This window comes from Chrysochloris asiatica, unplaced genomic scaffold, assembly GCF_000296735.1.
Source record: "Chrysochloris asiatica unplaced genomic scaffold, ChrAsi1.0 scaffold00085, whole genome shotgun sequence".
Classification (NCBI taxonomy): Eukaryota; Metazoa; Chordata; class Mammalia; order Afrosoricida; family Chrysochloridae; genus Chrysochloris; species Chrysochloris asiatica.
This window is the reverse complement of record NW_006408603.1, coordinates 5,594,991-5,621,911: the sequence shown is the minus strand read 5'-3', so window position 1 is coordinate 5,621,911 and position 26,921 is coordinate 5,594,991. Positions and strand designations below refer to the sequence as shown.

At 41.4% G+C, this 26,921-nt stretch overlaps 1 protein-coding gene across 1 annotated transcript; it reads left to right on the top strand.

Moving 5' to 3' along the window:
* Positions 1–920: 920 nt before the first annotated feature.
* Positions 921–7,028, top strand: DDX20 (DEAD (Asp-Glu-Ala-Asp) box polypeptide 20). The gene is made up of 3 exons (XM_006865916.1): positions 921–1,221; positions 1,653–1,747; positions 7,008–7,028. The coding sequence occupies exons 1-3, from the start codon at positions 921–923 to the stop codon at positions 7,026–7,028; spliced, it is 417 nt and encodes a 138-aa protein (XP_006865978.1).
* Positions 7,029–26,921: the final 19,893 nt, after the last annotated feature.

The following is a 26,921-nucleotide window of genomic DNA, read 5'->3' as shown; positions in this document are numbered from 1 at the left end:
GACAGGCTTTATGTGGGGTGATCCGGAAAGACCTGTTTGGAAAGGTGTTATCTGAGCAGAGACCTAAAGTAAAGGAACGCAGTAAAGACTGCGAGTTGTCCACCCATGAGATGACGGAGAACAAGGCATACAAGACACGTTCAGCTTGAGATGCCTAGACTCGACGCCTTGGCAAGTTACGAGACTCTTCAGTAGAAATGTTCATGTAGCAGATGGATCAAATCGGGAAGTCTCGTTTAGAGAGCGGTTAGCGGTTTGTCAGTATCATCAGTTCGATATTCAATTCCAGTGTTGGGTTCCAATTCAGTTTGGTTTGACCAGAGTTCGCCATGTACCAGGTGCTGGCGATCCGAGGACGAATAAAGATGTTTTGCAGCTAGACACACACCATAAACCAAAACAAAACCCGCTGCCGTCGAGTCGAATCGATGCTGACTCTTAGCGGGCGCTCTCTGAGAAGCAGAGAGCGAGGTGAAGAAAGGTTCGAGAAGAAGCCGTGGCGGCGCAGGACACCGGCTGACGGAACTACGAGCCGAGCGGACGCCAGGAGGAGTGACGCTCCGGCCGCATCACAAAGAGATTGTGCGATAGGCGAGGCCCGGCCCGACGAGTGGCCCCACCTAGAAAGGGCTCAGGAGGAGGGCCGGCGCCCCCACCGTGAGCACACGGCGCCCTCTGCGGGCCCGCTGTAGCGACACACCGGTAGCCTTAGCTTCCCACTCTTCTCCCTTCCCGCCTTTCTCAGGCCACATTTTTTGTTGTGGCTCTCGAGTCTTATCTTCCGTCTTCCGTCCTCTTTCCCCTAAGGCCAGGTATGTTCAGTGAGGTCACGGGAAGAGTGCCAATAAAGTTTTCTTCTTTCTCCCTCTCAGGCGCGTTGCCTCGTCTCAAATATCGCGAGATCTGGCGGCGCGTGTACCATGGCGGCAGAGTTTGATGCTCCCGCAGCCTTAGCGACCGTGGAGACGGATATGCCGGCGGATCCTGTGACCACCCCTGGCTCGGCACCGGAGCCAGTTCCCAGGCCAGCGCACAGCCTGCGGACGGCTCACGACCTCGGCGGCCCGCGGACCCGCACGGGGGACGTGCTGCTGGCAGAGCCAGCGGATTTCGAGTCGCTGTTACTGTCACGGCCGGTGCTGGAGGGCCTGCGGGCGGCCGGCTTCGAGCGACCCTCGCCGGTGCAGCTCAAAGCCATTCCGCTGGGACGCTGCGGTCTTGGTGAGAGTCCCCAGACCCGAGGGAAGCCCGAGGGGCGGCGGCAGCGGCAGCGGCGGGCCTGCAGCGGGGACTGGAGAAGAACGCCAGGTTGGCCGCTTGTGCTGGGCTCGGCCCTGGACCATGAACTGCACGCCTTTGAGCCTCTATTGTGAAACCAAGGGCGCAGTTTGTTTGAATTTGAAGATAGTTGAGGCTTAGCTTAAGAAGCTAGGAGTCGGAGCCGACTCGACGGCCGTGGGTTGAGTCTAAACGGCGGTAGAAGCTCAGACCTGGCGTGGTTCTAGATACAGGCTCCTGCGTTTTTGATTGTAAACTAACAATGCAGGTGCCTACTAGGTCTCTGGAGATCTTTTCTGGTTGTCAGATGCCTTGTTGGTGTCTAAGCTTCATCAGTTAGTATTCGCAAGTGACTTTCATTTTGTCCTTTTCAGATTTAATTGTTCAAGCGAAGTCTGGTACTGGGAAAACCTGTGTGTTCTCCACCATTGCTTTGGACTCTCTTGTTCTTGAAAACTTAAGTACCCAGGTGAGTTTAGCTCAGAGGTGTTGGAAGTGCCTGATTTAGGCTGTCACTCCATCAGATGAATGAGTGAGTTAAATCACACATAAATCAGTAAAGGAGACGTTAAGGTTGTGGAGAGGTGGTGGTATTTGATTGTTATTTGCAGTGTGGGATTTTATATTATCACCATGTCATAGGATTCCTGGTGTGGCACTGTAGAGTAAGCACTTCAAATCCACCAGCGGCTCTTGGGAAACTCTATCCAGCACTTAACAATAACATCCACATTATGGTTGTAACTTAGAGTAACCCTATCATGTGTGTGTCATTTTTGCCATGACTTCAGGCTACAGACAAGGCTTCATTATTCTTTTACTTGCAGCAAGGCAAGACTTAGCATTTAACTTACTTGATTCATGATGATGTTGTACTCATCATTGTTATTGCTGGTAACTTGTTGTTAAGTGCTGTCTAGTTGGTTCCCACCCATAGTGACCCTGTATAGGGTTTCTGAGGAGTGGCTGGTGGGCTTGAACTGCCCATCTTGCTGTTCAAGCTGACTTTGCAGTACAACGCATTAACCCGTCAAGTGCCTGTCAATGTATCATTGATCTAGGTTTTCTTGGAATCGTTCTAAGACTGCTTTATTGAAATTATAGGAGATTAGTGTATGAGGGAATCATTTCTTCAAGAAAGATTTGTTGAACCCAGGTTATATATAATTATCCTGGGTGGCTCTGTAGGATAAGCACTGGACAGCTAATTGCAAGGTTGGCAGTTCAAACTTGCCAGCAGCTCTGCAGGAGAAAGTTGAGGCTTTACAGGGTTGTTAATGAGTTGGAGTAGATGTTACAGCAGTGGGCGGGTGGGTGGACTAGCGGTCAGGCAATAGTGTATATAAACAGTAGGCCAGGTACTGGGGATGCAAAGATGAATCAGATAGAATCCTCATAGGCTTGGTGTGTAGCCTAGTGGTTAAGACAGACGTCATTACATGTTCACAGTTATATCTAATGACATATATGTGTATATCTAATGATCATTTTGTACAGTAGTTTTTAGCCAGGATACTCATACATAATCTGGGAAGATTTTTCTTTTTTTCAAGTTTGTATTGTAAATTGAGTTAAGGTATACAGAGCAGATGATAAGTTTCATGTTAAAAAAATCATACTTCATTACATGGTTGCAATCCTTCCATGTACCAACAGTTAATAGTATTTACCTCTACTCACTTTAACTATTGCAGACCTCCCTGTGACTGGTGCTACCTTCATCTTTCCTCTGCTAATCTCCCTCTTGTTGTATATTGCCTGTCCTGTCACCCAGATTCGCTATGAGTCAGAACCAACTCGACGGTCCTTAACAACAACATGAATTGATTGCTGTCAATTTTCTGTGTTTTATTTTTTCATGTGTGTGTGTGTGTGTTGCTGCTCCTGAATTCTTTGTTCCACCTAATTTTCTATGTTGAGCTCATTTTGTTTGAATTTTCTTTTATTTTCATTTCTGTTGTGTTAATGTGTACTAAATGTTTTTGATGTTCTTCTTTTTAAATTTTGATGAACAGTTGTATTATTTTTCTTTGTGGTTACCTTGTAGTTTTATTTTCCCTCCTATTTAAAACAGGCTGTTTTATCTTGAAATCTACTTGACATCCTTGTCATTTGGAAGTTCTGTAGCTACACTATTCCCTCTTGCTGCTTTGTAGTTGACTTCATTATATACATTGATACCTCTGGTTCCCTATTGTTAGTCTTGTATGTTGTTTACTGTAAATACTTCCATATCTGGACTGACTTTTGGGTGGTGTGTCATGTATGGTCATCTCAGATTGTTGTCTGCTGTTGTTAGTTCTCACTCCAAAGACCACCTGTTAGCATTTATTGTAAAGTTTGTTTGGTTATTACAAATTCCTTTAATTTCTGTTTATCAGGAATTGCCCTAGTTTTGTATTTGAGGGTATGTGATTCTTAGTTAGCAGTTTTTCTTTCAGTGTTTTGTGTATGTCATCCCACTGTTTTCTTGCCTGCATGGTTTTTTGCTGAGAAATTAGAGCTTAGTCTTATTGGTTCTCCTTTGTAGGTAACTTCGTTTTTCCTGAGCAGCTTTACAGTAAATGAATGAATCACATACTTTGTTTCATCTCAACGATTGCATTCCCTTCCATGCAATAATAGTTATCCCACTTGCTCCCTATGGTTCCTATTTCCATTCCACCCACCTTCCCATCCCTTCTCAACTTTGTTCTTAGGTAAATGTTGCCCCTTTGATTTTGAATGATTGGTCATTCCATGGTGACCATACCTTACTAGTGTTGTCCCCCCTGTATACCTGTCTACTGCTTGACTGAAAATTGGGCCACAAGGGTGAGATCCTTTTCAGACCTGAAGGGGGGTCAAGGGCCATAGTCTTGGGGTCCTCTAGTTTCTGACCCGTAAGTCCGGTCATTTTTTTCTAATTCTGTTTCGCATTATCTCCCACTCTTATCAGTAAACCCTTGCAGAGCAGTTGGTAGTGGTAGCCCTCCTGGCTATTTTTAAACACACCAAGAACCCCCTCATCTTTAGACCTTGTGTTTGCTGTCGTGTCTTGCACGCCCTTGTCCAGGTGTCACACAACCTGCTGTCCACTGTGCTCTATTTTCACATCCAGCTCAAATGTCAACTCCTGAGAGCCTTCTTCTTTGACCACCTTAAAATAGCTCCTTCCCTGTTGTCATTTCTTAGGCTGTTAGGTTTTGTCTTCATAGCACTTTCTATTCCTTGCCATTTTGTATTTGTTTGTTGTATCCCTTTTTAGAAACAAAAAACAAACCAAATCCATTGCCATCGAGTTGATTCAGACTCATTAGGGACCCAATATAGGGTTTCCAAGACTAAATCTGTGCAGGAGCAGACAACCATTCTCTTGTGGAGTGGCTGATGGGTTTGAACTGCTGATTTGTGGTTCAGTGCTTATACCACAGCACCACCAGGGTTTCTTATGTTGTTGTTAAGTGCCGTCGAGTTGGTTCTGACTTATAACCACCCTGTATAGGATTTCCAAGGAACAGCTGGTGGGTTTGACTTACTGACCTTGTATTTCACAGCCCAGTGTTGATACTACAGTGCCACAACTTGTTGTTAAGTGTCGTTGAGTTGGTTCCAATTCATAGCGACCCTGTATACAGTTTCAGAGGAGTGACTGGTAAGCTTGAACTTCTGACCTTGTGGTTCAAATTAACCTTGCTGTCCCGCATTGATCCTACAGTGCCACACCAGGAGTCCTCTTACTAGAATGAAAATGCCAGGAGGTCCAGAGTTTTATATTGTTAGCTCTGATTTCCTAGCAGTATATGTTGCCTGTGGTCCCTGACTGGTACAAATGATATATGCTTGATGGCTAATGTATAAGTTGACAGTTTGAACCCACCTAGTGGTGACACTTCATTCTTCTTGGATCAACTATCAATATTCATGGAAGCAGCAGTCAAGAAATCAAACGACATAATGCATTAGGCAAATCTGCTGCACAAGACCTTTTGAAAGTGTTGAAGAGCAAAGATGTCAGCTTGAGGACTAAAGTGAGCCTGACCCAAGTCATGGTATTTTCAATAATCTCATATGCATGCGAAAGTTGGACAGTGAATAAGGAAGCCTGTAGAAGAATTGATGCTTTTGAGTTATGGTGTTGGAGGAGAATATTCAAAGTGCCATGGGCTGCCAAAAGAATCAATAGATCCGTTTTGGAAGAAATGCAGCCAGAGTGCTCCTTGGAGGGCAAGATGGCCAAACATCGTCTCTCGTACTTCAGACATACTGTCAGGAGGGAGCAGTCGCTGGAGAAGGATATCATGTTTGGTAAGGTGGAGGGTCAGAGAAAAACAGGAAGACCTCCAACAAGATGGATTGGCCAAGTGGCAGCATCGATGGTCTCAAGTGTGGCAACAGTAGTGAGGTTGGTCCAGGATCGGGCTATGTTTCGTTCTACTGTGCATAAGGTCGTTATGGGTCAGCACCAACTAGATGACACCTAACAACAACAACAGTAGTGACACAGAACAAAGGCCTGGAGATCTGTTTCCACAAAGATTGTTGTTGTTATGTTGCCGTCGAGTCAGTTACGGCTCATAACAACCTTGTATAGGGTTTTCAAGGAGCAGCTGGTGGGTTTGAACTGCCAATCTTGTGGTTCATAGCCCAGTGCTCACCTTAAGTGCCACATGAGGAGTCGTCCACAAAGATGACAGCCAAGAAAACGTTATGGAGCAGTTCTCCTCTCTAAATCTTGGGGTCATCGTAACTCAGAATCAACTCAACTGCAGTTGGTTTGTTTTTTACATATTACCTAGCATATAGTGAGCTTTCATTTATTATAAATGTGCTGAATGTCTATGTAAATGAATAAGTGGAATATTTTCCTTTGTCAGTAAAAACTTAGTCATCACTTTAAACTATTGCATGATTGTAGTTCATCGAATGGTGAATATGCCAATCTATTTGACTTAAAGCTATATATATGTACTTTTTTTCTTCCCCCCCCCCAGATTTTGATTTTGGCTCCTACAAGAGAAATTGCTGTACAGATACATTCTGTTATCACAGCCATTGGAATTAAAATGGAAGGCTTAGAGTGTCATGTCTTTATTGGAGGGACTCCATTATCACAGGATAAAACCAGACTTAAAAAGTGTCACATTGCTGTTGGATCTCCTGGTGAGATGTCAATGCTTGATAGCTGGGGCTTTCATGGAACTGAATGCTTTTAATGTAGCATTAAGAGTATGGGATTCCTTAGGAACTCTGATGATTATTTCGATATCAGAGTTGAAGAACATTAGACTGGTGAGATACAGACGCATAACTGGGTTACCAGTAGAATTCGTGAGTTCTTCCCTCTGGCTCTTTAAGAACGTAAGGAATAGGCTTCTGAGGAGAGGAAGGGTGAGTTGACTGCCAGGAAGCCCTTCTCAGACATGGATTTGGGTTAGCCTTTGGCTTCTTCACTAGTCATTTGGTTCCTGATTACTCAGAATCAGAATCGTACTTTCAGTACCTTAGCATTCAGGTCTTTTGGAAGAATAATTTTACTTTTCCATACATATTGATGATGAAATGGGAAGGGAAAAACTAGATTGAAGCAAGATCAGAACTCAGGATTTCAAGTTTGTTTGTCAGTGCATCATGAGACTTGGGTCAGGAAATTCAGCATAGCATGAGTAGTAGGGGGATTAGCAGCCTTAGCTGAGAGTTACACAGATTTACATCATAAATATTTCCCTTTGTGCTTTCTTGGAAATTAGGCAGAATTAAGCAACTCCTAGAACTTGACTACTTGAACCCAGCCAGTGTCCGTCTTTTTATTCTTGATGAAGCAGATAAGCTTTTAGAAGAAGGCAGCTTCCAGGAGCAAATAAAGTAAGAAAAATAAATAACTTGACTATAAAATAGTGCTCTTGTACTTTTTCATGTGGTGATTACTGTTTGAATTTATTATTTTTTTTCTGTTTCCAGTTGGATCTATTCTTCTTTGCCTGCCAGTAAACAGATGTTGGCAGTATCAGCTACTTACCCTGAATTTTTGGCTAATGCTTTGACAAAGTACATGAGAGAGCCCACCTTTGTAAGATTAAATTCCAGTGATCCAAGTCTCATAGGTGTGTTCAGATTTTGGATGTTTGCACTGTTGTTAATGTAATTTGTTCATGATATTTTGGAGCTTTCCCTTGTCCCATTGGCTATTTTTGTTTCTTATTTGCCATCAGGATAAGATAGTTTAACTTCTCTTTGTGTTAACTGAAGAATTCTGACTTTCTTGTAGGTTTGAAGCAGTATTACAAAGTTGTTACTTCATACCCTTTGGCGCATAAGACTTTTGAGGAAAAGGCTCAGCATTTACAGGAATTGTTCAGCAGAGTTCCATTTAATCAAGCCTTAGTCTTTTCTAATTTGCACAGTAGGTAATGTAACTTTAAAAGGTCATCTGGGTAACTTGTGAAGTACAAGGTTAGGCATGAGCTTGTAATTACTTATAAAATTATAACCTTCGGTGTTTCTCCTAGAGCACAACATTTGGCTGATATTCTTTCTTCAAAAGGCTTTCCTGCTGAGTGTATTTCAGGTAAGTTCGTGTTTCTGTCTTGGCTTAATATCCTGACTTGAAGCCTCCCAAGTAAGGAGGAAGAAATAACTACTTCATGAGCTGTCTCTTCAGTGCATTTACACTGAGACTTCAGAGTAAAGGAAATTTCAGATTGATTTGTATTGGGATTTATTGTTAGGTGGTATCTAGTCAATTGTGATGCAGCAACTCCTCGTGACAGAGTAAAACTGCCCCAGATCTTTGGTTAACAGTTCAGTGCTTAACCACTTGGTAACCATGAAGAACTTAATAATCTTTTAAAACAGAAAGCTTGTCATTTTGCCTTTAAGAGAAATATATTTTGCTTCTCTGTATAATCATTGTTAAGAACGATGTTTTATGGTCTTATGGAAGGTAAAAATAAGTCAGCTTTTGCTATAAAGCCAAATTATTGCTAATTAGTACTGATCTTGAGCCCTGGTGGCACAGTGTTTAGGTACTGTACTTTTAACCTAAATAAAGGTCAATGATGTGAACCTACTGGCTGCTCTGTGGGAGAAAGTCGAGGCCATGTGTTTCTGTAAAGATTATAGCGTTGGAAACTGTATGGGGCAGTTCTACTCTGGCCTAAGCTGCTCCTTGGAAACCCAATACAGGGTGGCTATGAATTGGAACCAGCTCAGTGACACTTAACAACCTTAACAACAATAATAGGAATTCCTGGTGTGGTACTGTAGGATAAGCACTGTACTGTTATGGCAAGGTTTGTGATTTAAACCCACCAGCCACATCTTAGAAGTCTTGTACAATACAGGGTCACTATGAGTTAGAGGCGACTTAATGGCACTTATCAACAACATAGGAGTCATGATGTGGTGCTGTAAGATAAGCACAGGACTTCAAGGTTGGTTTGAAACGCAAGGTTGGCAGTTCAAACTCACTGGCTGCTCCTCGGAAACCCTGTACAGGGTTGCCATGAGATGGATCCAACTTGACGGCACTTATCAACAACAAAGGAGCCCTGGAGAGACAGTGGACTGGGAGTTGAGTTGTTAACCTCGAGTTCAACAGTTTGTACTCAACAGCTGCTCTGTGGGAGAAGAGACTTTCTGCTCCTGTAAAGACTTAACAACCTCAGAAACCCTAGGGAACAGTTCCACTGAGTTTATAGGCAGCTATGAGTCAGAAATCAACTTGGTGGCAGTGGTTTTGGTTTTGGAATAGGAATGAAAGAGACAGGATTTTGGATCTGTGAGAACCTTTTTTTGGAGGTTTTTTGGTTTGTTGGTGCTTCAGCTTCGTTTTAAATTCTTGGTCTGAGTTTGAATTTGTTAAGTCATGCTATATCACAAAATACTGGGGTGACTGGTTTTTAGTGGACAGATATTTTGACCATGTTGTTGCTGTTAAGTGCCATTGAGTCGGTTCTGACTCATTGTGATCCTTTATAGCATTTCTAAGGAGTAACTGGTGAACTGGAACCACTGACCTTACAGTTCAAACCCACTTTGCAGTCCAGTGCATTAGCCTACAGTACCACACCCAAGACTATAGAATCGTACTTTAACACCAAATTTGTAAGCAGCCAATTAAAGCAATATTTTTTTTGGTGTATGTATGAACTGTGTGTTCCACCTTATATGTAATAAGTTTTGTAATAACTTTGTGTGCTATATTTGCAGGCATACTTTGGCTATAATTTCAATTTTTTTTTTTTTTAATTTCAAGTTGATTATTTAAATAAAAGTTGTAAAGATTCTGACTTTAGGTCTTAACCCAGATTGGCACAGAACAGGATTAGCTGTGCTTGATATATTTAAAGTGTTAAGAGTGGGAGTTAGGATTTCTGCTTTTTGAAGATTTGATAAATGTGTTATTAGTATTGTGTTGTATGACGTTCTTTTTGGGTCTTTTTAGGCAGCATGAATCAGAATCAACGTCTTGATGCTATGGCTAAACTGAAGCAGTTTCATTGCAGAGTCCTCATTTCCACAGATTTGGTGAATTTCCTGTTCCGTTGGGTGGCTAGTATATCTTGACCAATATTCTATTATCAGATGTATTGATTTACCTATTTTATGTGGCTGGATCTTACAAGACTACCAGAAGATAATCGTCTTTCTAGTGCTAGGATATACTAGTATGCATTCTTAAAAGCATCTTGAATATTTTGACTTTTTAAAAAAATTAGTTGTTACAAATGAATTTCCTTTTTCTCTGCTGCTTGGTATCCCACTGTGTTAGTTGACTCATAGTTATAGTTGAAGAATATAGTAAGTACCTCATGGGAATACTGGCATTGGTCACCATGTTGCAGTTAATGCAAACAAACACTTGCTGTCTTTTCAAATTTAAGACTGCCCGTGGGATTGATGCTGAGAAAGTGAATCTGGTTGTAAATCTGGATGTACCATTGGACTGGGAGACATACATGCATCGGATTGGCAGAGCTGGTCGTTTTGGTAAAAAGAAAAAAAAGTTTGGGTGCTTTTTTAAGGGGAGGAATCTATAATGGACAAGTGGACTTGGAGTGCCATTTGTGATTTACTAGTTAACATTCCCTCTCTGCTTTAGGTACATTGGGACTAACTGTGACCTACTGTTGTCGGGGAGAAGAAGAAAATATGATGATGAAAATTGCTCAAAAGTGCAACCTCAACCTTCTTCCTTTACCAGGTATGTTTTGCCTTGTTTCATTGTATTGTCAAAATAATAATGCTAATGATGATAGCAATAACAAGAATATCCATTAACAGGGCTTATGATGTGCTGGGTACGATTTCAATTAACAGCTGACCCTTGAACAGTGAGGGATAAGGGGTGCCAAACCCTATGCATTTGGAAATCAGTGTACAATCTTTGACCCCCTCAAAACTTAACTACTACTAGCCTACTGTTGACCATAAAACTTACTGATGACATAAGCATGTTTTGTATGTCATGCATGCTACTCTGCACTCAAATGAAAGCTGCATTTTCAGTATGTGATAAAATGTGTTTTGCAGAAAGTACAAAGTTTTCATGCCTGTTGGCATAGCTGCATCAGTGGCTTTACTAATTTCCCCCTTTTTTTTTATAATGATCCATACACTGGATTAATTAATATTGAAATGGTGGATAACTGCAGCTGTAGACCTTAATGTAAGGTACATGTCATGCAGTCAACTTTTTCTTTCTTTCTTTCTTTTTTTTTAAAGTTTTTATTGTGAATTTTGTGATAGTTTACATGGGAGAACATTCGCTTTACATTCATCCTATTGTATATCGTTTCATTGCCATGATTATAATCCCTTCCATGCGTCATCAAACAACCAAAGGGTATAGACTGCAAGCCTGCCCCTCGGTTGTCAGCACACAGCCCCTCTCCCTCTCTGGGTCTAGAGTCCCCAGCCACTCCATTGCGCCACATCATTGTCTCTGCCTCCATCTTTGGTGTCACTGTTTCTCTGGGTAGGGCCCCGCACTCCTCTTTTCTCCCTTGATGGTCCCAGGGACCGCTGCTCCTGGACTGTAAAGTCAACCATTCCCCTTCTTTTACTACAAAACATCTGCCTTTACACAACTCCCAGTCAGTCCTGATAGCAGTTATTCACTAATGTACCACAAGAGTCCTATCCCCATCTCCTTTCATCAACCCTGCCCAGACAGATTGGATACTACTTGGTGGCGATTCTACCTTCCTACACACCCTCTGGATCTAGGCCCCGTCTTGAAAGTTTGTGAGCCAGTCACTTCTTGCCTTTGTAGCCCCCCCCCCCCCATTTTGGGTAGCCAGTGTCCAAGTTGCCCATCCTTGTCTACCCTGTGTACCAAGTTGGTAGGAATGATCCTTGCTGTAAAGATTTGTTCCCTCTTTTGAGCTACTGCATTCATAGGTGTAGGTCAAGTTCATCAAATTGTATCGGATTACTCTTTTGTCCTTCTTCTTTCTTCTAGTTGAGCTCTGATCATCCAGTCATAGAAGCCAGGTCAAGTGGGTTTTATCTGCAAGTATAAGTGTTCTTATGCATATGCCCTCTCTTATCAGCTAGATGCTTCACTCTCCATTCTTGTCCTCTGTGGCTATGTCACTGACTCTGGGCCCAAGAGTCCCCAGGTCTTGTCATACTACTGAGCAACTAGGTCTCCACCCGGGTTCATAGGAGTCTATTGAATGTTGTAGGACTTAGCTCACAGCTTCATTACTGTTTTTCTCTCACTTTCCCTTATTGGTGACCAACGTGGTCACCAGGGAGACTGCATGCGTGCTTGTATATTCCCATTGAGTCTTAGTCTTGGTAGGGGGTTTGCCCTGAGGGGACCCGACCACTTGCCAACTTTTTCTTGTACTGTCATGACTTTTGTTTGTTTCTTGGGAGCACTTCCAGCATCACTAGTGGCACTTCACATGGTGTTATTCAGAGTTTACGGTATTGCGCTAAACACGAAAAATGAGAACCGTGAGAGATCACTTTCTCCTCCTATGATCTGCAGTTTGCTATGAGACTGCTCATGCATAGATGTTCAATGCCACAACATTTAAAAATCTTGGTATCTGAGTGGACCTCTGCAGTTCAAACCCTTGCTGTTAACAGATCACCTGTATCGTATTGGTATGCTAACTCTTAATGTCACCACAGTGTATGAAATGTGTGCTATCACAAACGACTTTCTATAAGTGAAAACACTGAAGTCTAGAGGCATGAGTTAATTTGCCCAAGGTCTGACTGACAACGAAGTGGCAGACAGAATGAAGCAGACTATCGGCATACAAAAAATCAAAATGATTGTCTACTACATTAGCATTATTTGTTAATCTGTGACTTTGCGATTTGGTTTTATTCTTTCATGTTTTACCTATTTTGTGCTTCTGAGAAGGTAATTCGTGCTCTTCTTTGTCACAAATGGAAGGATAAATGAAACACTTTCTTTATCTTTAATTTGAACAGTGATTTTTGAAGTTTTAGTAAATTTAATGAATCATTTGTCAAACTGCTTTTTAAGTACCATCTTGGAAATAATGCAAGTTTGAACCTATTAATAATCTCTTGGAAACAAGCCAAAAACTAAAAACTCATGTGGAAATGCAGTTTATTTGGTACATGTGAATGTATGCATGTTTGTGTCCATGTAGCATCTATTTGAAAATACATATGCATATAGCATAGGTATTATTTCTAAAGTATGGGATGTATTATCTAGATATTGAATAAATGTAGCAATATTTTAAATTTAATTTCTTTACTTATTTTTATAAAACCAGATAAAGTACACATCTGGTTGTCCTATGAATTTTAGTAGTTTTGGTTCATTTTGTGATCTTTTACAAGTCTTTTTAATTGTTCTAAGCTTATTGTTCAGATTTACAAGATGCTTATTTTAGAATAGATGGTCTTTAGGTTCTTTATCAATTCTAAAACTTTTATATCTATTTTGTATATATCAATAGTCTTGGTGATCTGGCATATGATTATAACGTAGGAAAAATAAATTGAAAATGGGTCAAAGATAGTTAATTTGCTTGTGGTATGGTTTAGCACTGTAACATCTAGTGATTAAAAGTAAAATTTGCCTTTGTGTAATGCTAACTGGAGTCCTGATGTGGCGCTGTACATTAATGTGCAGGACTGCAAAGTTGGTTTGAACCTCAAGGTCGGTGGTTCAAGCTCACCAGCTACTTCTCAGAAACCCTATATAGGGTTGCTATGGGTTGGAACTGATGCGATGGCACTTAACAACAACAACAACAATGTTAACAGAGCCCTGAAATCATAGTGGAATGATATTCAAAGTGTTAGAAGATCTGTATTGGACTGGGAACTTGTGTGACAAATTCTTTGGGTACAGAAGAACAAGGAGGGAAATTGGACTGTATTATAGGCCCAGCCAAGCAAGGGGTCTTGAATTTGGGATATCAACTTTGATACGCATCAGAGTTCTGCTCAGAGGTCTAACCTGAAAGATTAATAATGGGTACACTAATTATTAATAATGATGGACTGGCAAGGTCTTTACAAAGCAGGGGTTCTGTATAACTTTTTGCCTAAGGTTAAAATTTTTCACACTTTAGAAAGGTCTAAGTGTGCAGGTGGAGAGAAATTTAGAGAACTGAAGCTAGCAAACTTTTTAAAACTTATAAGTGCCATTGGAACCATAGGTCTTTATAGCCACCCAACCTCTTTCTCCTGTAGAGCTTTTTGCTCACTGTCGAAGGCAGCACTCTCTCCCCGTTGGTGTATAAGGTGGCAGATTTACTTGGATACAGAGCTGTATCTGTAATATTTTCCTGTTGATAAGCTTTCAGAGGAGTAGAGTTCATTTTCTGATACAGTTCATTTTGCTGTCAGCAGTAGTGAGATGAAGGGGCTAGTGGAGATAGAGAGAAAAGATGCTGTAAACTTAGGCTTTTCTCCTATAAGAAGCTGTTTTCAAGAGAAGGATGGATGGATCGTGTATGTTTCTGGGCAAATTTCTTTACTGCAGGATTGCGTAGGGTTTTTAATAATATGGTTCTCTAATTTATTAGTATGTTTCTTACATTTGACCATAGAAAATTTTATGAAGTCATTCAGAAAATGTTGGTCCATGGTAGCACTACGTGAGTATTTTTATACTTTTTTTCTTTCTTTTATGTAGATCCCATTCCTCCTGGTCTGATGGAAGAATGTTTAGATTGTGATGTGGAAGTACAAGCTGCTGTGCATACGTATGGCTTAGCAAGTGTGCCTACCCAGACCCTAAAAATGCAAATGCAAAAAATAGAGAGAACCTTTCAGACTCCTAAAGCTCATGGCAACCAAATGACTTCATCTAGAGTTACTTCTGTATCTGCACTACCAGCCAAATCAAGAAGTCACAGCAAACAGAAGCTTCCTGTGAAAAGCCACTCTGACTGTGGAGTCATAGAGAAGGCACTGTCATCAAAAGAGCTAGGCTGTGCCATCCCACTGGAAGAGCAAGCGAAGAATTTGGATACGACCCCTGTTGAAAACTCCACCAATAGTCCACATCCAGGCAAAGAACTCCCCCAAATTCCATGTCTGGCTTCCCTTAAAATCCACCTGCCGTGCCCTTTGACTTTTTCAGCATTGGTAGAAGATTATGAAGATTATATTCAAGAGGGCTTAGAGAAGCCTGTGGAAATCATCAGGCACTACACTGGTCCCGTGGATCAGTCTGTGAACCGTCCAAATGGTTTTGTGAGACACAGAGTTACTGATGAGAGAGTGCAGATGCTGGTAAGTAGTAGCCAATCTGGAGACTCGGAGAGTGACAGTGATTCGTACAGCTCAAGGACTTCCTCCCAGAGCAAAGGGAATACGTCATACTTGGAAGGCTCTTCTGATACTCAGCTGAAAGACTCTGTGGGGGGGGATGGTCATCCCACTTTGGAGCAGCAGCCTCTGAATGGAAATCATGCCCCCAATGTGGAGGAGGAGTATCAAGAATCACCTGATATCCAGATAAAGGCAAGGCATAAAGAGGGGGCTCACCAGAGAGCTAAGCAGAGCCGTAGGCACCTTTCTAGGCGGTCTTCGCATCGATGGCAGGCAGAACCCCAAGAAGCTAGTGGGAATGACTATCACCGGGAGACATATCGAGGTTTTTCTGATACCTATCAGGATTATGAGGAGTACTGGAGGGCATACTATAGGGCATGGCAGGAATACTATGCTGCTGCTTCTCAGTCATATTATTGGAATGCTCAGAGACATCCAAATTGGATGGCAGCCTATCACATGAACACCATTTATATGCAAGAGATGATGCGTGGTAGCCAGCGAATGTAGGCTAGACCTGAGACTCCCAGGAAATAACCAGCTAGTGATACCTTTGGGTATCCAGCCTCCTCGACCTATGGTAGAGTGGCATATGGTGACATTTTCCAGAACTTGAAAAGACCTGAGGTTTTCCCCTGGGGCTTGTTTATTTTTCAGATTCTTTTTGATAATTTAGGCCAGGTTTATTATCCACTTTTCTTAAGAAACTTAGCAGATCAATTTCTTGAAAGAACTTTCGGGATGTAGAACAAAAGGTTCCAGAGTGTCATTCTCTATAAGCCATTTCAGAAAGTAACATTTAAAGAGACATGTCTACTACTGCTTACTAAAAAATGAAATAAAAACATTTGAGATTTGGAAGTGCTACTAGTTTATGCTATGAGGTTCTTGGGCTGCATTTCCATCAAGGTGTATACCTGTAGTGTGGTAGACTGGAACATCTAGTTTTTGACAGGAAGGAGTATTTTAAATATTGCTTCACACTTTCCCAGACTCTGATTTTATGCTGTTTGCTTCCAATAAAAATCCTTGTTTCCAGTATAAACACAAATTTAGCTAAACTTGATGTGTATTGTTTTTCTTTTGAATGCTATTTATTCTAAGATTGTGAGCGCTGTCCATGCTTTCACTGTGCATTACATAGCTGTGGGTCATCAGTGACTATGTCTTCATTTTCATTCAGGTAGAGGAACTTTCTTAATCCTTGTTGGTTCTTAGACCCTTTATGAATTGAGTGAAAGCTACAGATTCTCCCCTGACATAGACACAGATTTATATGTGTAATTTCAAGAGATTCCATAGATCTGTTGATAAACCAAACTCCAAAACAAAGAACAAACCCAAACCCATTGTCACCAAATTCATTCTGACTCATGGGAACCCCTGTGAGTGTCAGAGTAGAATTTGCTCTGTTGGGTTTTTTTGGCTGTAATCTTTACTGAAGCAGATTGCCAGTCCTTTGTTCCGTGAAACTGTCAGCCTTTCAGTGGTCAAGTAGTCAGGTGGTTAAGGGCAAACCCAGGAATCTACTCTGCTGATGTCGACAGAAAGTTCTGGCTTGTATTTCATGGAAGGTGGAACTCATTCTGTCAGCCACTTGCCACAGCGTCTCCTAGAAATGTCCAGTGTTTACCTCTAATACTGGAGTCCAAAGGGCACAGTCGTTTTCTGAGAATGGTGCATCTGTAAACTGATTCAGAAAAATGGATGTTGCATATTTCCTGTCTTTTGTGCAGCAGTCCTTATGATTCAGCTTTGGTCCCCAGCTCTTTCTTGGATTTGGATTTGTGGTACAAGAACCCTTTGGGTATAGAGATGTGTATTAATTTTTTAAAAGGAAAACTTTTTTTTCCTGTGTAAATAATTATTTAAGCAGTAGAAACACTCTTCCCCAGGGCTGTCAACAGACACCCACAGCCATTGTCATTTACTGTCCCACACCCACACAGCAGTGGTCCTAAGCTCCTGTTTCTTTTGAATGCCTGTCATTTGAGGTGGTAGGCTTCACTTACATGTATCAGTACTGTACACATATTGCCAAATTAGAATGAATTAATTAACACTGTAAATAGCAAATCCATAATTAGGTCCAGTATGCCATTGAGGAGAGACTTTAATTATACACTTAAAAATAAGATCCTGTCATTGCTATATAATTGAACTTACCTCTTTTTTTTTTTTTTCCTGCCTTTCGCCTCAACACAGCCAAGTTCACAGTTTGTCATTGCTAGGGGATTTTAATTAGGATACAGTTGCATCTTAATTAGAGATGAGGTTACAGATTAATCTTGAAATTAATTGGATTCTGTCTTTAGGCTGGTCTTGTTTTGTATTTGTGTTTTGTTTTCAATAGAAAATAAGTTGGAGGTAAGCATGTGCATAGTATTAAAAAGTGCTAAGTGCTTCACTTCCCTTAAGTGTTTGTTGGGAAAAATTCAGTTGCTGTCCCAAATAAAGGAGACGCAGTGGTGGATGTCTGGAGTCCTGGTAGTGTAGTAGATCACAAGTTAGACTGCTCACCACAAAGTCAGCAGTTAAATCTACCAGCTGCACCTCAGAAAGATGAGGCTTTCTGCTCCCATAAAGATTTACAGCGTCACTGAGTCAGAACCGACGCCACGGCACCCAGCCAGTACCAGTGGTGATGTGAAGTGTCTGCTGCTCTTTGTGTGTAACTGTGTGCATGTGGAAAACAGAATTGTCAGTCTAGCAGCAGGTCTCCTTAGTCTGCTTGGCGCCATACACAGGCTCTCTGAGACGGAGTGGAAAGAACGCTCTGCTCTCTCCCTTTTGTTATTTCCTTTTTTTTGACCTTGTAGAAGTCATTGAACCTCTCAGAGTATAATTTTCTCATTAATAATTAAATGAGGGTGTCTAGGAGCCCCAGAGTCATGGTGTGGTGCTGTGGGTTAATGCGCCAGACTGCAAAGCCATTGAAACTGCAAGGTTGGCGGTTCAAGCTCACCAGTAGCTCCTCGGAAACCCTATACTGGGTCATTATGGGTCGGAACTGACTCGATGGCACTTAGCAACAACAACAAGGAGTACTGGTGTACTGTAGGATAAGCATTGGACTGCAAGGTCAGAGGTTCAAACTCAGCAGCTACTTCTTGGAAACCTATACAGGGTTGGTATGAGTTGGAACCGACTCGACAACATTTAACAACAGAAGATTGCTAGGGTCTTTTCCAGTTCTAAAATTTAACTGAAAAAATTTCTAGTTAGCTTAAATGAATGACCAGATTTGTGAATATAGAGGATCTTTTACAAATCCAGAGCAAGTTAGATGAGCACTAGTGTGAACTGAAGAAATGTCTGACTTTTAGGCTTTAAAATCAGTGCACTTACTGGAGCTGTTCACAAGCTTAAATGGACTTAACTTGGGTGCCATTGAGTCAATATGGACTCATAGTGACCCTATGCACAACAGAACGAAACACTGCCCGATCCTGGGCCAACCTCATAATTGTTGCCATGCTTGAGCCTACTGATGCTGCCACTTCGCCATTCCATCTCCCTGGGGGTCTTCCTTAGCAAACATGATATCTTTCCCCAGTGACTGGTCCCTCCTGACAATATGTCCGACGTATGAGAGACGAAGTTTGGCCATCCTGGCCTCCAAGGAACACTCTGGCTGCACTTCTTCCAACACAGATCTGTTTGTTCTTTTGGTAGCCCATGGCACTTTCAATATTCTCCAACACTGTAATTCAAACACATCAATTCTTCTACGGTCTTATTCACTGTCCAGCTTTTGCATCCATCTGAGGTTATTGAAAATACCATGACTTAGTTCAGGCGCACCTTAGTCCTCAAGCTGACATCTTTGCTCTTCAACACCTTAAAAAGGTCTTGTGCAGCAGATTTGCCTAATGCAATACATCGTTTGATTTCTTGACTGCTGCTTCCATGAGTGTTGATAGTTGATGCAAGAAGAATGAAGTCCTTGGCAACTTCAATCTTTTCTCTGTTGATCAGAATGTTGTTTATCAGTCCAGTGGTGAGGATTTTTGTTTTCTTTACATTGAGATGCAATCCATACTGAAGGCTGTGATTTTTGATCTTCATCAGTAAATAAATACTTTAAGTCCTCTTCACTTTCAGCAAGTAAGGTTGTATCATCTGCCTGTCGCAGATTGTTAATGAGTCTTCCTCCAATCCTGATGCCATGAATTAGGCTGATAGTATTGGCATGTAATGAGATCTTTGAGAACCTGCTTTAACCTTACTAGGCAATTGTAATGTAGAAATAGAACACAATTTTTTTGAAGCTAAAAGTATTTTCTAAAGTAGCTTACATACTTCAGTACTAATCTTGTAAAAACGATGTGGTTTAAAGGTAAACTTCAGTCCTGAATACTAAAAATAATGGATCAGGAATTGTGTTACAGATCAACCTGTATGAGATATGGTAGTAATTTAAAGTTTTAGGGTTTTTTGTTTTGTTTTGTTTTAAATTCTCTCTCTAAATAGATCTCTGGAGTCCTGGTGTGGCACTGTAGGTTAAGCAGCACTGCACTGCTAACTACAAGGTTGGCAGTTCAAACTCATCAGCCGCTTCTTGAAAACCCTATACAGGGTCTCTATGAGTTGGAACCAACTCAACGACACTTAAGAACAACAGATGAACCTATGGAATCCCTAGGTGGTATAAATGGTTAGCGTGCTTGCTGCTAACTAAGGCTGGAGGCTCCAATCCACAGGTGCCTGGAAATAAAGGGCTGATGAGGGGGAAAAAAATAAAAAAATCAGACATTGAAAGTCTTATGGAGAAGTTTACTCTGATACATGGGGTCCCAATGAGTCAGGATCCACTTGACGGCAACTGGTTTTTGAAAGCTATGTTAATCTTACAGAATAAAATCAGATTTTTGATTGTCACAGCTGATACTGGAACTCCATGACAAGGTATTGTTTGGACAGATTATGTTTACTGTATTGAACCTCTGACACTTAGTGCTTCTTAACTAAACAGGAATTGCTCACCTGGTACCTGGTTTCTGGTTACTTTTTCACCGAAAGATTATTTAAACTATGGGTCTGTAGTGACACCTAGTGGGTGATGGGGATGTGAACATCAGTGACTGAAATGCCTTCCACAGCCCAGTTTCTAGGGTGTCTGCTACCGTTCTACCGTTTCCACCGGAATCTGCTTCTAATGAAATGAAAAAGACTCACATTGTTGTTACCACATTCAGGTGAAATAAAAAGGCTTGCTGCTCTCACCACCTAAATCATAAAATCAGAGTTGTAGGACTTTAAGGTTAAAGCAGTCCTTCTAGATATTTAAACTAATCCCCTTCATTTTTAAGACATAACTAGCCAAAACCAGGAGTCCTGGTGTGACACTGGGTTAATGCACCAGACTGCAAAGTCGTTTGAACCACAAGATCAAGCTCACCAGCTGCTCCTCGGAAACCCTTTACAGGGTCACAATGGGTCGGAGCCGACTTGATGGCACTTCACAACAACAACAACCAAAACCAAGAGAAAGTAACAGGTAAGAAGGTGATACAGGGAAGTGATAGAACCTAAACTTGAGTCTCCATCATCTGATGCCCAAGCTTTCTACTGTTACTAAGTACTGTCGAATTGGTTCTGACTCATAGCAACCTTGTATAGGGTTTCCGAGGAGCAGCTGATGGATTTGAACTACCAACCTTGTGGTTAGTAGTCCAGTGCTGATCCCACAGCACCACACCACGATTCCAGTTTTCATCTATACCCTATGAAATATTTAATTATGAGTTTTCTTTTTCAGTTTAAGCCACTGACTTAGACAAAGGAGTACACAGGTCTCTTGCCTCCCAGAATAGAATGAAGACTGACACATAGGACAGATTTTCTTTCACTATAAAGTGCTAGACTTCAACATATAGCTGTTGACAAACAATGAAGCATTAGAAATTGAGGGTTCCCTCCATGCACTGGGAAGATAGGGATGGGCAATCTAGACATTGGCTATCAAAAAGGGGGGGCTATGAAGGCACAAAGTGACTGTTTACAAGCTTTCTCGAGTGCTTAGTTTCAGAACAAGGGAGGTAAGGTAGAATCCCCACTGAAAAGTTTTCTTCCCCAGATGGATCTGGTGAAAGGGGATAGGGGGAAAAGGTGATAGGATTTTATGATTCAATTTTGAGTAATCGTTATCAGGATTAATCGCGATTGTCACAACTGTAGTTGGAGAAGATGTGTAACTAAAAGGGGGAGTAGTTAAACTTTCATTTCAGGAACAAAGGACTCCAGGACTATCAAGGATATCAAGAGCATGAGTGGAGCATGAGATCCGACTTAGAAAAATGGCAACAGCTGAGACAATGGCAAAAGTGGAAGCATGGAGAGATGGCGCAGCTGTGGGCTCCAGGCCCATGGATTGAGTAAGGCTGTGGGGCTGCGGAAAGGAGGTTGGTTTGCAGAATACGCCCTTAGGACATTTAAATGAATATACATTTTTTGTTTTGTATGTGTACATCAAATATTTTTGCTTTGCAAATACTGATGAATGATGATGCATGGAGAGGATTGTAATCATTGCAATGAAATGAAATACAATAAAGCTGATGTTCGTCCATGTAAACTATCACTCAATTCACAATAAAAACTTTAAAAATATATATATATATATATTTTGCTTTGTTCATTTGTGAAATTTAAGATGTAAAAGGAAAGCTACAGGGAGGAAGTGGGAATTACTGTTGTTGCAGGGAGGGATTGTAGTTGTTGAGATGAAACAAAGCATGTGATTTATTGGATGTAAAGCTAATGATTGTGATTGTTAACCTTAACTTAATTCACAATAAAAAGTTATAAAAAAAAAAAAAAGAAAGAAAGGGCTCCCACCCCATCACTAAAGTCTATGGGCAGGTGAGGACTGACAGGGAGTTGCTGCTTGCTTTTGGGGGAGTGGGAAAGATCAGACCATCCTTAAGCACCCTTCTGGCATTCTGTGATGTTAGTGTTGAAAGCCTCTCTGTTTCTGGTGTATAGTACTTTTGGAAAGAAAGGAAGGAGACAATATTAAATAAACATTCATAATCATTTTAGGGTTTGTGGCACATAGTTTAATCCAGATTGGATACATCAGGTACAGCAGTGGCACATGACTCAGTACTGTAAATGATATACATGTTTTAACATATGCACTACAGTTTCAAAAGAAGACGACAGGAAACTCAAGAGGGTTTTTTTTTTTTTTTTTTCATAGAAAGTTTTCACATGTTTATCTTCCTGCAGTTTTGTACAGTATATTCTTTGCCATTGTGATGTTGATAAGCAAAGCCCATTTATTATATGAAAATAGAAAAAGAACACATTTCATGTTTTTCACAATAACATTAATGGGTGTGTGTATGTGTGTGTGACTGCTAAGGAAAACATTACATTGGAATGTCTGATTATCAAAAATATACCATCCTTCCCTCTACCCAGGAAAACAGTCCATTGGTCCATGGAGCCTCTCAGAACTTGGGTCAGTGCCCTACACTGGTCAGAGACACCCAGAGTAGTTGAGGAACCTACGAAGTTGTCATTCCCGGACCTGATGAGAAAAACAACTTTCTGAACCTAAAACAGGGCTCAGAAGGAACCCCACTAAAGTGGTGTCTGTTTCTGATAGTGATTTCTCTAATGATGCTCTTCATGATGCTATTTGGGCTCCAAGGGTCATGGCTCATAACGTTTTTCCTTCCGTCGTTTTAAAACTTTTCAAATGAGAATTCATAAGGAGATTAGGAAAAATAAAGCCTTTCAGGTTCCTGTTTGTCATGGTTACCATACCAACTTAGTTTCAAAGCGAAATGAATATTGCCTTAGATGAACAGTGTTGGGATCTCTCTGCTTTCTAGTTACCTGATAACTGAGCCTGGATCACTAGAATTCTTTAGTAACCTCAAACCTAGTTTTAACTCAATTTCAACCACTACCTCTGAAAAGTTAAAACAGAAAAACAACAGACAAGGAAAAAAAATAGGCTGATTGTTTCAAGGTGCACTTACCCTGCCTATATACTAACACATTAGTGACTTCCTGAACTCCTGGAATCATAATTTGAAAATTGGGTAAAGTACCTCAGTCACTTCACGGTTGACTTTTAATTACGGATCAGCATTAACTGTCCACTTTAATTTTTATCTAAATTCTGTATCCTAATTTCACTTTCCTACTCACTGACCTGGTGTGGTACTGTGGGTTAACGCACTGGACTGCAAAGTTGCTCTGAACCGCAAAGTTGACAGTTCAAACTCACCAGGTGCTCCTCGGAAACCCTATACAGAGTTGCTATGGGTCGGAATCAACTCAATGGCACTTAACTTGCTGACCTTAGGGAACACTGTGACTCTGTAGGATAAGCATTGGACTGTGAACTACAAGGTTGGCAGTTCGAACCCACAAGCTTCTCTGTGGAAGAAAGATGAGGCTTTCTGCTCCCTAGGCACCACCTGTGGGTAGAGTTGAACTTTCTTGGAATGCTTGCTGACTTTATCTTCCTGTGTGATTGAAGACCAATTATCAGTGTTTCCCTCCTGAATAATCATGTGTTCATCTGCTAATGAGAATCTCTAGTCTTTCAAACAAGAGTCTTCTGTAGTTAGTCCCAAGCTTGGCACTTGAAAACAAGGGAAGGAGCAGAAATAATATAGAGATTGCTTCTGGAGATACTGGCTCAGGACTGTTCTGAATGCAATGCTTTCCCCCCTAGTCCACCACCCTAGAAATCTAGGAATTAAAAACATAAGCAAGCCTCAGAGTAATGCAACATGACGGGGAGGTAAAACCTCAGGAGATGTCCAAGCCCTGGATTATAATCACTTCTCCATTAACTTGCCATGTGAACTTGGATAAGTCACATAGCTTTGTGCCTGCTTTCCTTTCTGTCAGTTAAGGATTTTATTTTACTAGACCTACTATCATTAGAAGGTTGTAGAGAATATTAAAAGGACTATAAAAGCTAATAGTATGCTTTGAAATGTTACTGTCCTAGCCCCCTCTTCATTGAGAAGATGCAATGGTTGGTTGAAAAACCCTGACTAGTCACTTGTTCACTAGTCCTGACTACTCACTAGTCCCTGGGTGGTGCTAATAGTTAATGTGCTCAAGTTGATGGCCAAAAGGTTGGAGGTTCAAGTCTAACCACAGGTGCCTAGAGAGAAAGACGTGGTAATCTACTTCTGAAAAACCAGTTATTGAAAACCTCATGGAGAATAGTTGTACCCGACATGGGATTGCTATGAGTTGGAATTGCCTCAAAGACAACTTGTTCATATATTTCCAACAGAACTGATAGCCCATAGCTGCTTCTATGCAGGAAATGGTCATTTCATTTCCAAATATTGTTTTATTAGTACAGTTGTCCAAGTTTTCCAAGTTTTTTATTAGTAAGGTTTTCCAAGTGCTGGGCCCAAGTGTTCTAGGCATTCACATAAGACTATGTTTATAATTGGAGTCTTGGTGTGGCGTTGTGGAATAAAGCACTAGATTACAAGATTGGTGGTTCAAACTCATCAGCCACTCCTTGGAAACCCTATACAGGGTTGCTATGAGTTGAACCCAACTCGACAGCAGTTACCAGCAACAACCATGTTTATAATTACAGCATGGGTTCTTGGATAGGCCTTCTTGGAAGTGTTATCACTCTGAGAAGCAGTGGATGTAGTAGAAAGAACATTAGATTTGTAGCCAAGGGACTTGTGTTCTGGTCCCAGCTCTTTTATCACTGTATGACTTTCAACAAGTCATTTTGTTTTCTGAGCCTTGGCTTTCTATATTGTACAGTAAGCCAGATATTCTTTACTTTCTTTTAGTTCTGATTCTATATGTCTCTTCATACTATTTTCTAAGTTTCCATTCAGTTCTTTTACCCAATGCAAAGTGGGATTTGAAAATCTTCTATTAAGCTGAAATTCACGAACGATGAAATCTCATAAACCATTGCACCAAAAGGCCAGTACCCCCAGAAAACCTAATTCTTCTGTCGCTGACCAGTGACACTTAATTGAACTGATTCAGCAGGTTTTTTTTGTTTACTCACAAATGTCCTTTAGCAGTGTGGGCTGGCCGATTCTGTTACATAGATGAACCATTTTCCTGGGTTGACATCTTTTGGATTAGAGGTGAGCTGGATCCCTAAACTCTTGCTAAGATTATGCTTGGGGTTAGAGATGAAGGAGATGGCCTAATGGTCTTTTAGGAACTGGCTTGATGTGGGTTCTGGAAGTGAAAGGGAAGAAACCCAAATATTCTGTTCAATAGGGTCAATAAAAAGAGCATGGGAAAGTGGGATATTTAAAAAAAATTATTATTTTTTAAGTAGTACTAATATGCTCCTTTTGAGTACTATCAAACAGATCCTGGGTTGGACCAGTCCTCATTCTAACCTCGTGATGACCTGTCCTTAAATTAAGCAAAGGCAGCATTTATGTAACTGTGCTCGAATTCACCTCTTTACCCACTCAGTTTTTATGGTGTATAATTTATGTATCTACTTAGACATTTTAAATTTTATTCCATCACCCATTCTTTCAAGAGAAAAGTCTAGTCTTTTTCCAATGAAGACCAGTCCACGGCCTTCCCTAATGAAATATGTGTACGGAGTTAATGGGTGTCTTTAGATTGGCCGTGTGGCTGGTAGGCTTTTAGAGCCACCATTCCCCTGGTGGGGGAAATCCTTGAGAACAGACCCAGAGGAAGACTCAGTCAGTGGTCAACGAGGATAAGCCTAAGGAAATACAGAAAGAAGACTCCCTCTCCGCTGCCCTCTGGGCATCTTCTAGTTAGGTACATCCTTTGACTAACCCTTTGACTTTCCTCTCCTACAGGGCCAGTAGAGAATCTCATTGAGGGTGGTTTTAGCTTCCTGGCTAGTGAGACTTATTCTAGATGGCTGAACTGGGCTGACAACTTCTTGATTTACAATGAAACACCTAGCCACTAAGCTGTAGAAGGGTAAGGAGCACCTGAGGAGCTCTTGTTTCTCAGAGCCCAGGCTAGATGGATTGTAACAGGGTAGTTGGAGTTTCGGAAAGGAGGGGAGGGGTGTATAACTAACCCTGGGGTTCACCTGCACTGCTCTAAGCCGTGAAAACGGGTCAGGAAGATTCCAGAAATGTTCCCAGCTCCACCAGGGCACAAATCACTTGAACAGGAATGCTGTCTAGGTTCATAAGAAACAGTCCTCACCCCCTAACTTCCACAGAGGTGATCAGATTTCAATCCCCTTTTCAGATATCTTTAGGGAGATCAAGACTGAAGATGTTTCTGACCAAGTAAGAATCATCTAGAATCTCTAACTTTCCTTCACTTTTCAGAGCATCTTTCACGAGACACTCAGATTTAACCTTCTGTAGACTCTAGTGAGAGTTGCCTCATGTATGAGCTAAGTCAGAGGAAGCCTCTCTGGATGAAACTGCTCATGGGGCCTCTTGGCAGAGCCGCTCTGAATGGGCTTTTGGTGGGTCCTGAAAGAAAAGAACACAGCAAAGTGCCTCAGAGGCTGACTTCAGCTGAGAGTCCAGGGTTCTTCTGTTCCCTCTTCAATGGTGCACACTACAGTTAACTGCTTCTCGGACGTTGGTTGTTTCCTTGTTCAAGATCCCATTGCAAATAAATCTGGCCATTCCTTCTCCAGAAACAGAAACTGTAGCCCACTAGTGGTTCCAACCACTAGGGACATCCCTTAGTTCTGTAAGGTGAGCTCTTCTCACCCTTAACTCTCCCCAGCTTGGCTTCACTCTTTCCTCTCCCACGGTTGTATTCACACAAATACAACTCCCAGGCACAAGACTGGAGGTGCTTGGCAGTGACAGACAAGTCTTTACTAACATGTCTCAGGATCACTGGGCTCCATGGAGAGACAGATGGCTAGACACAGAGAAAAACAG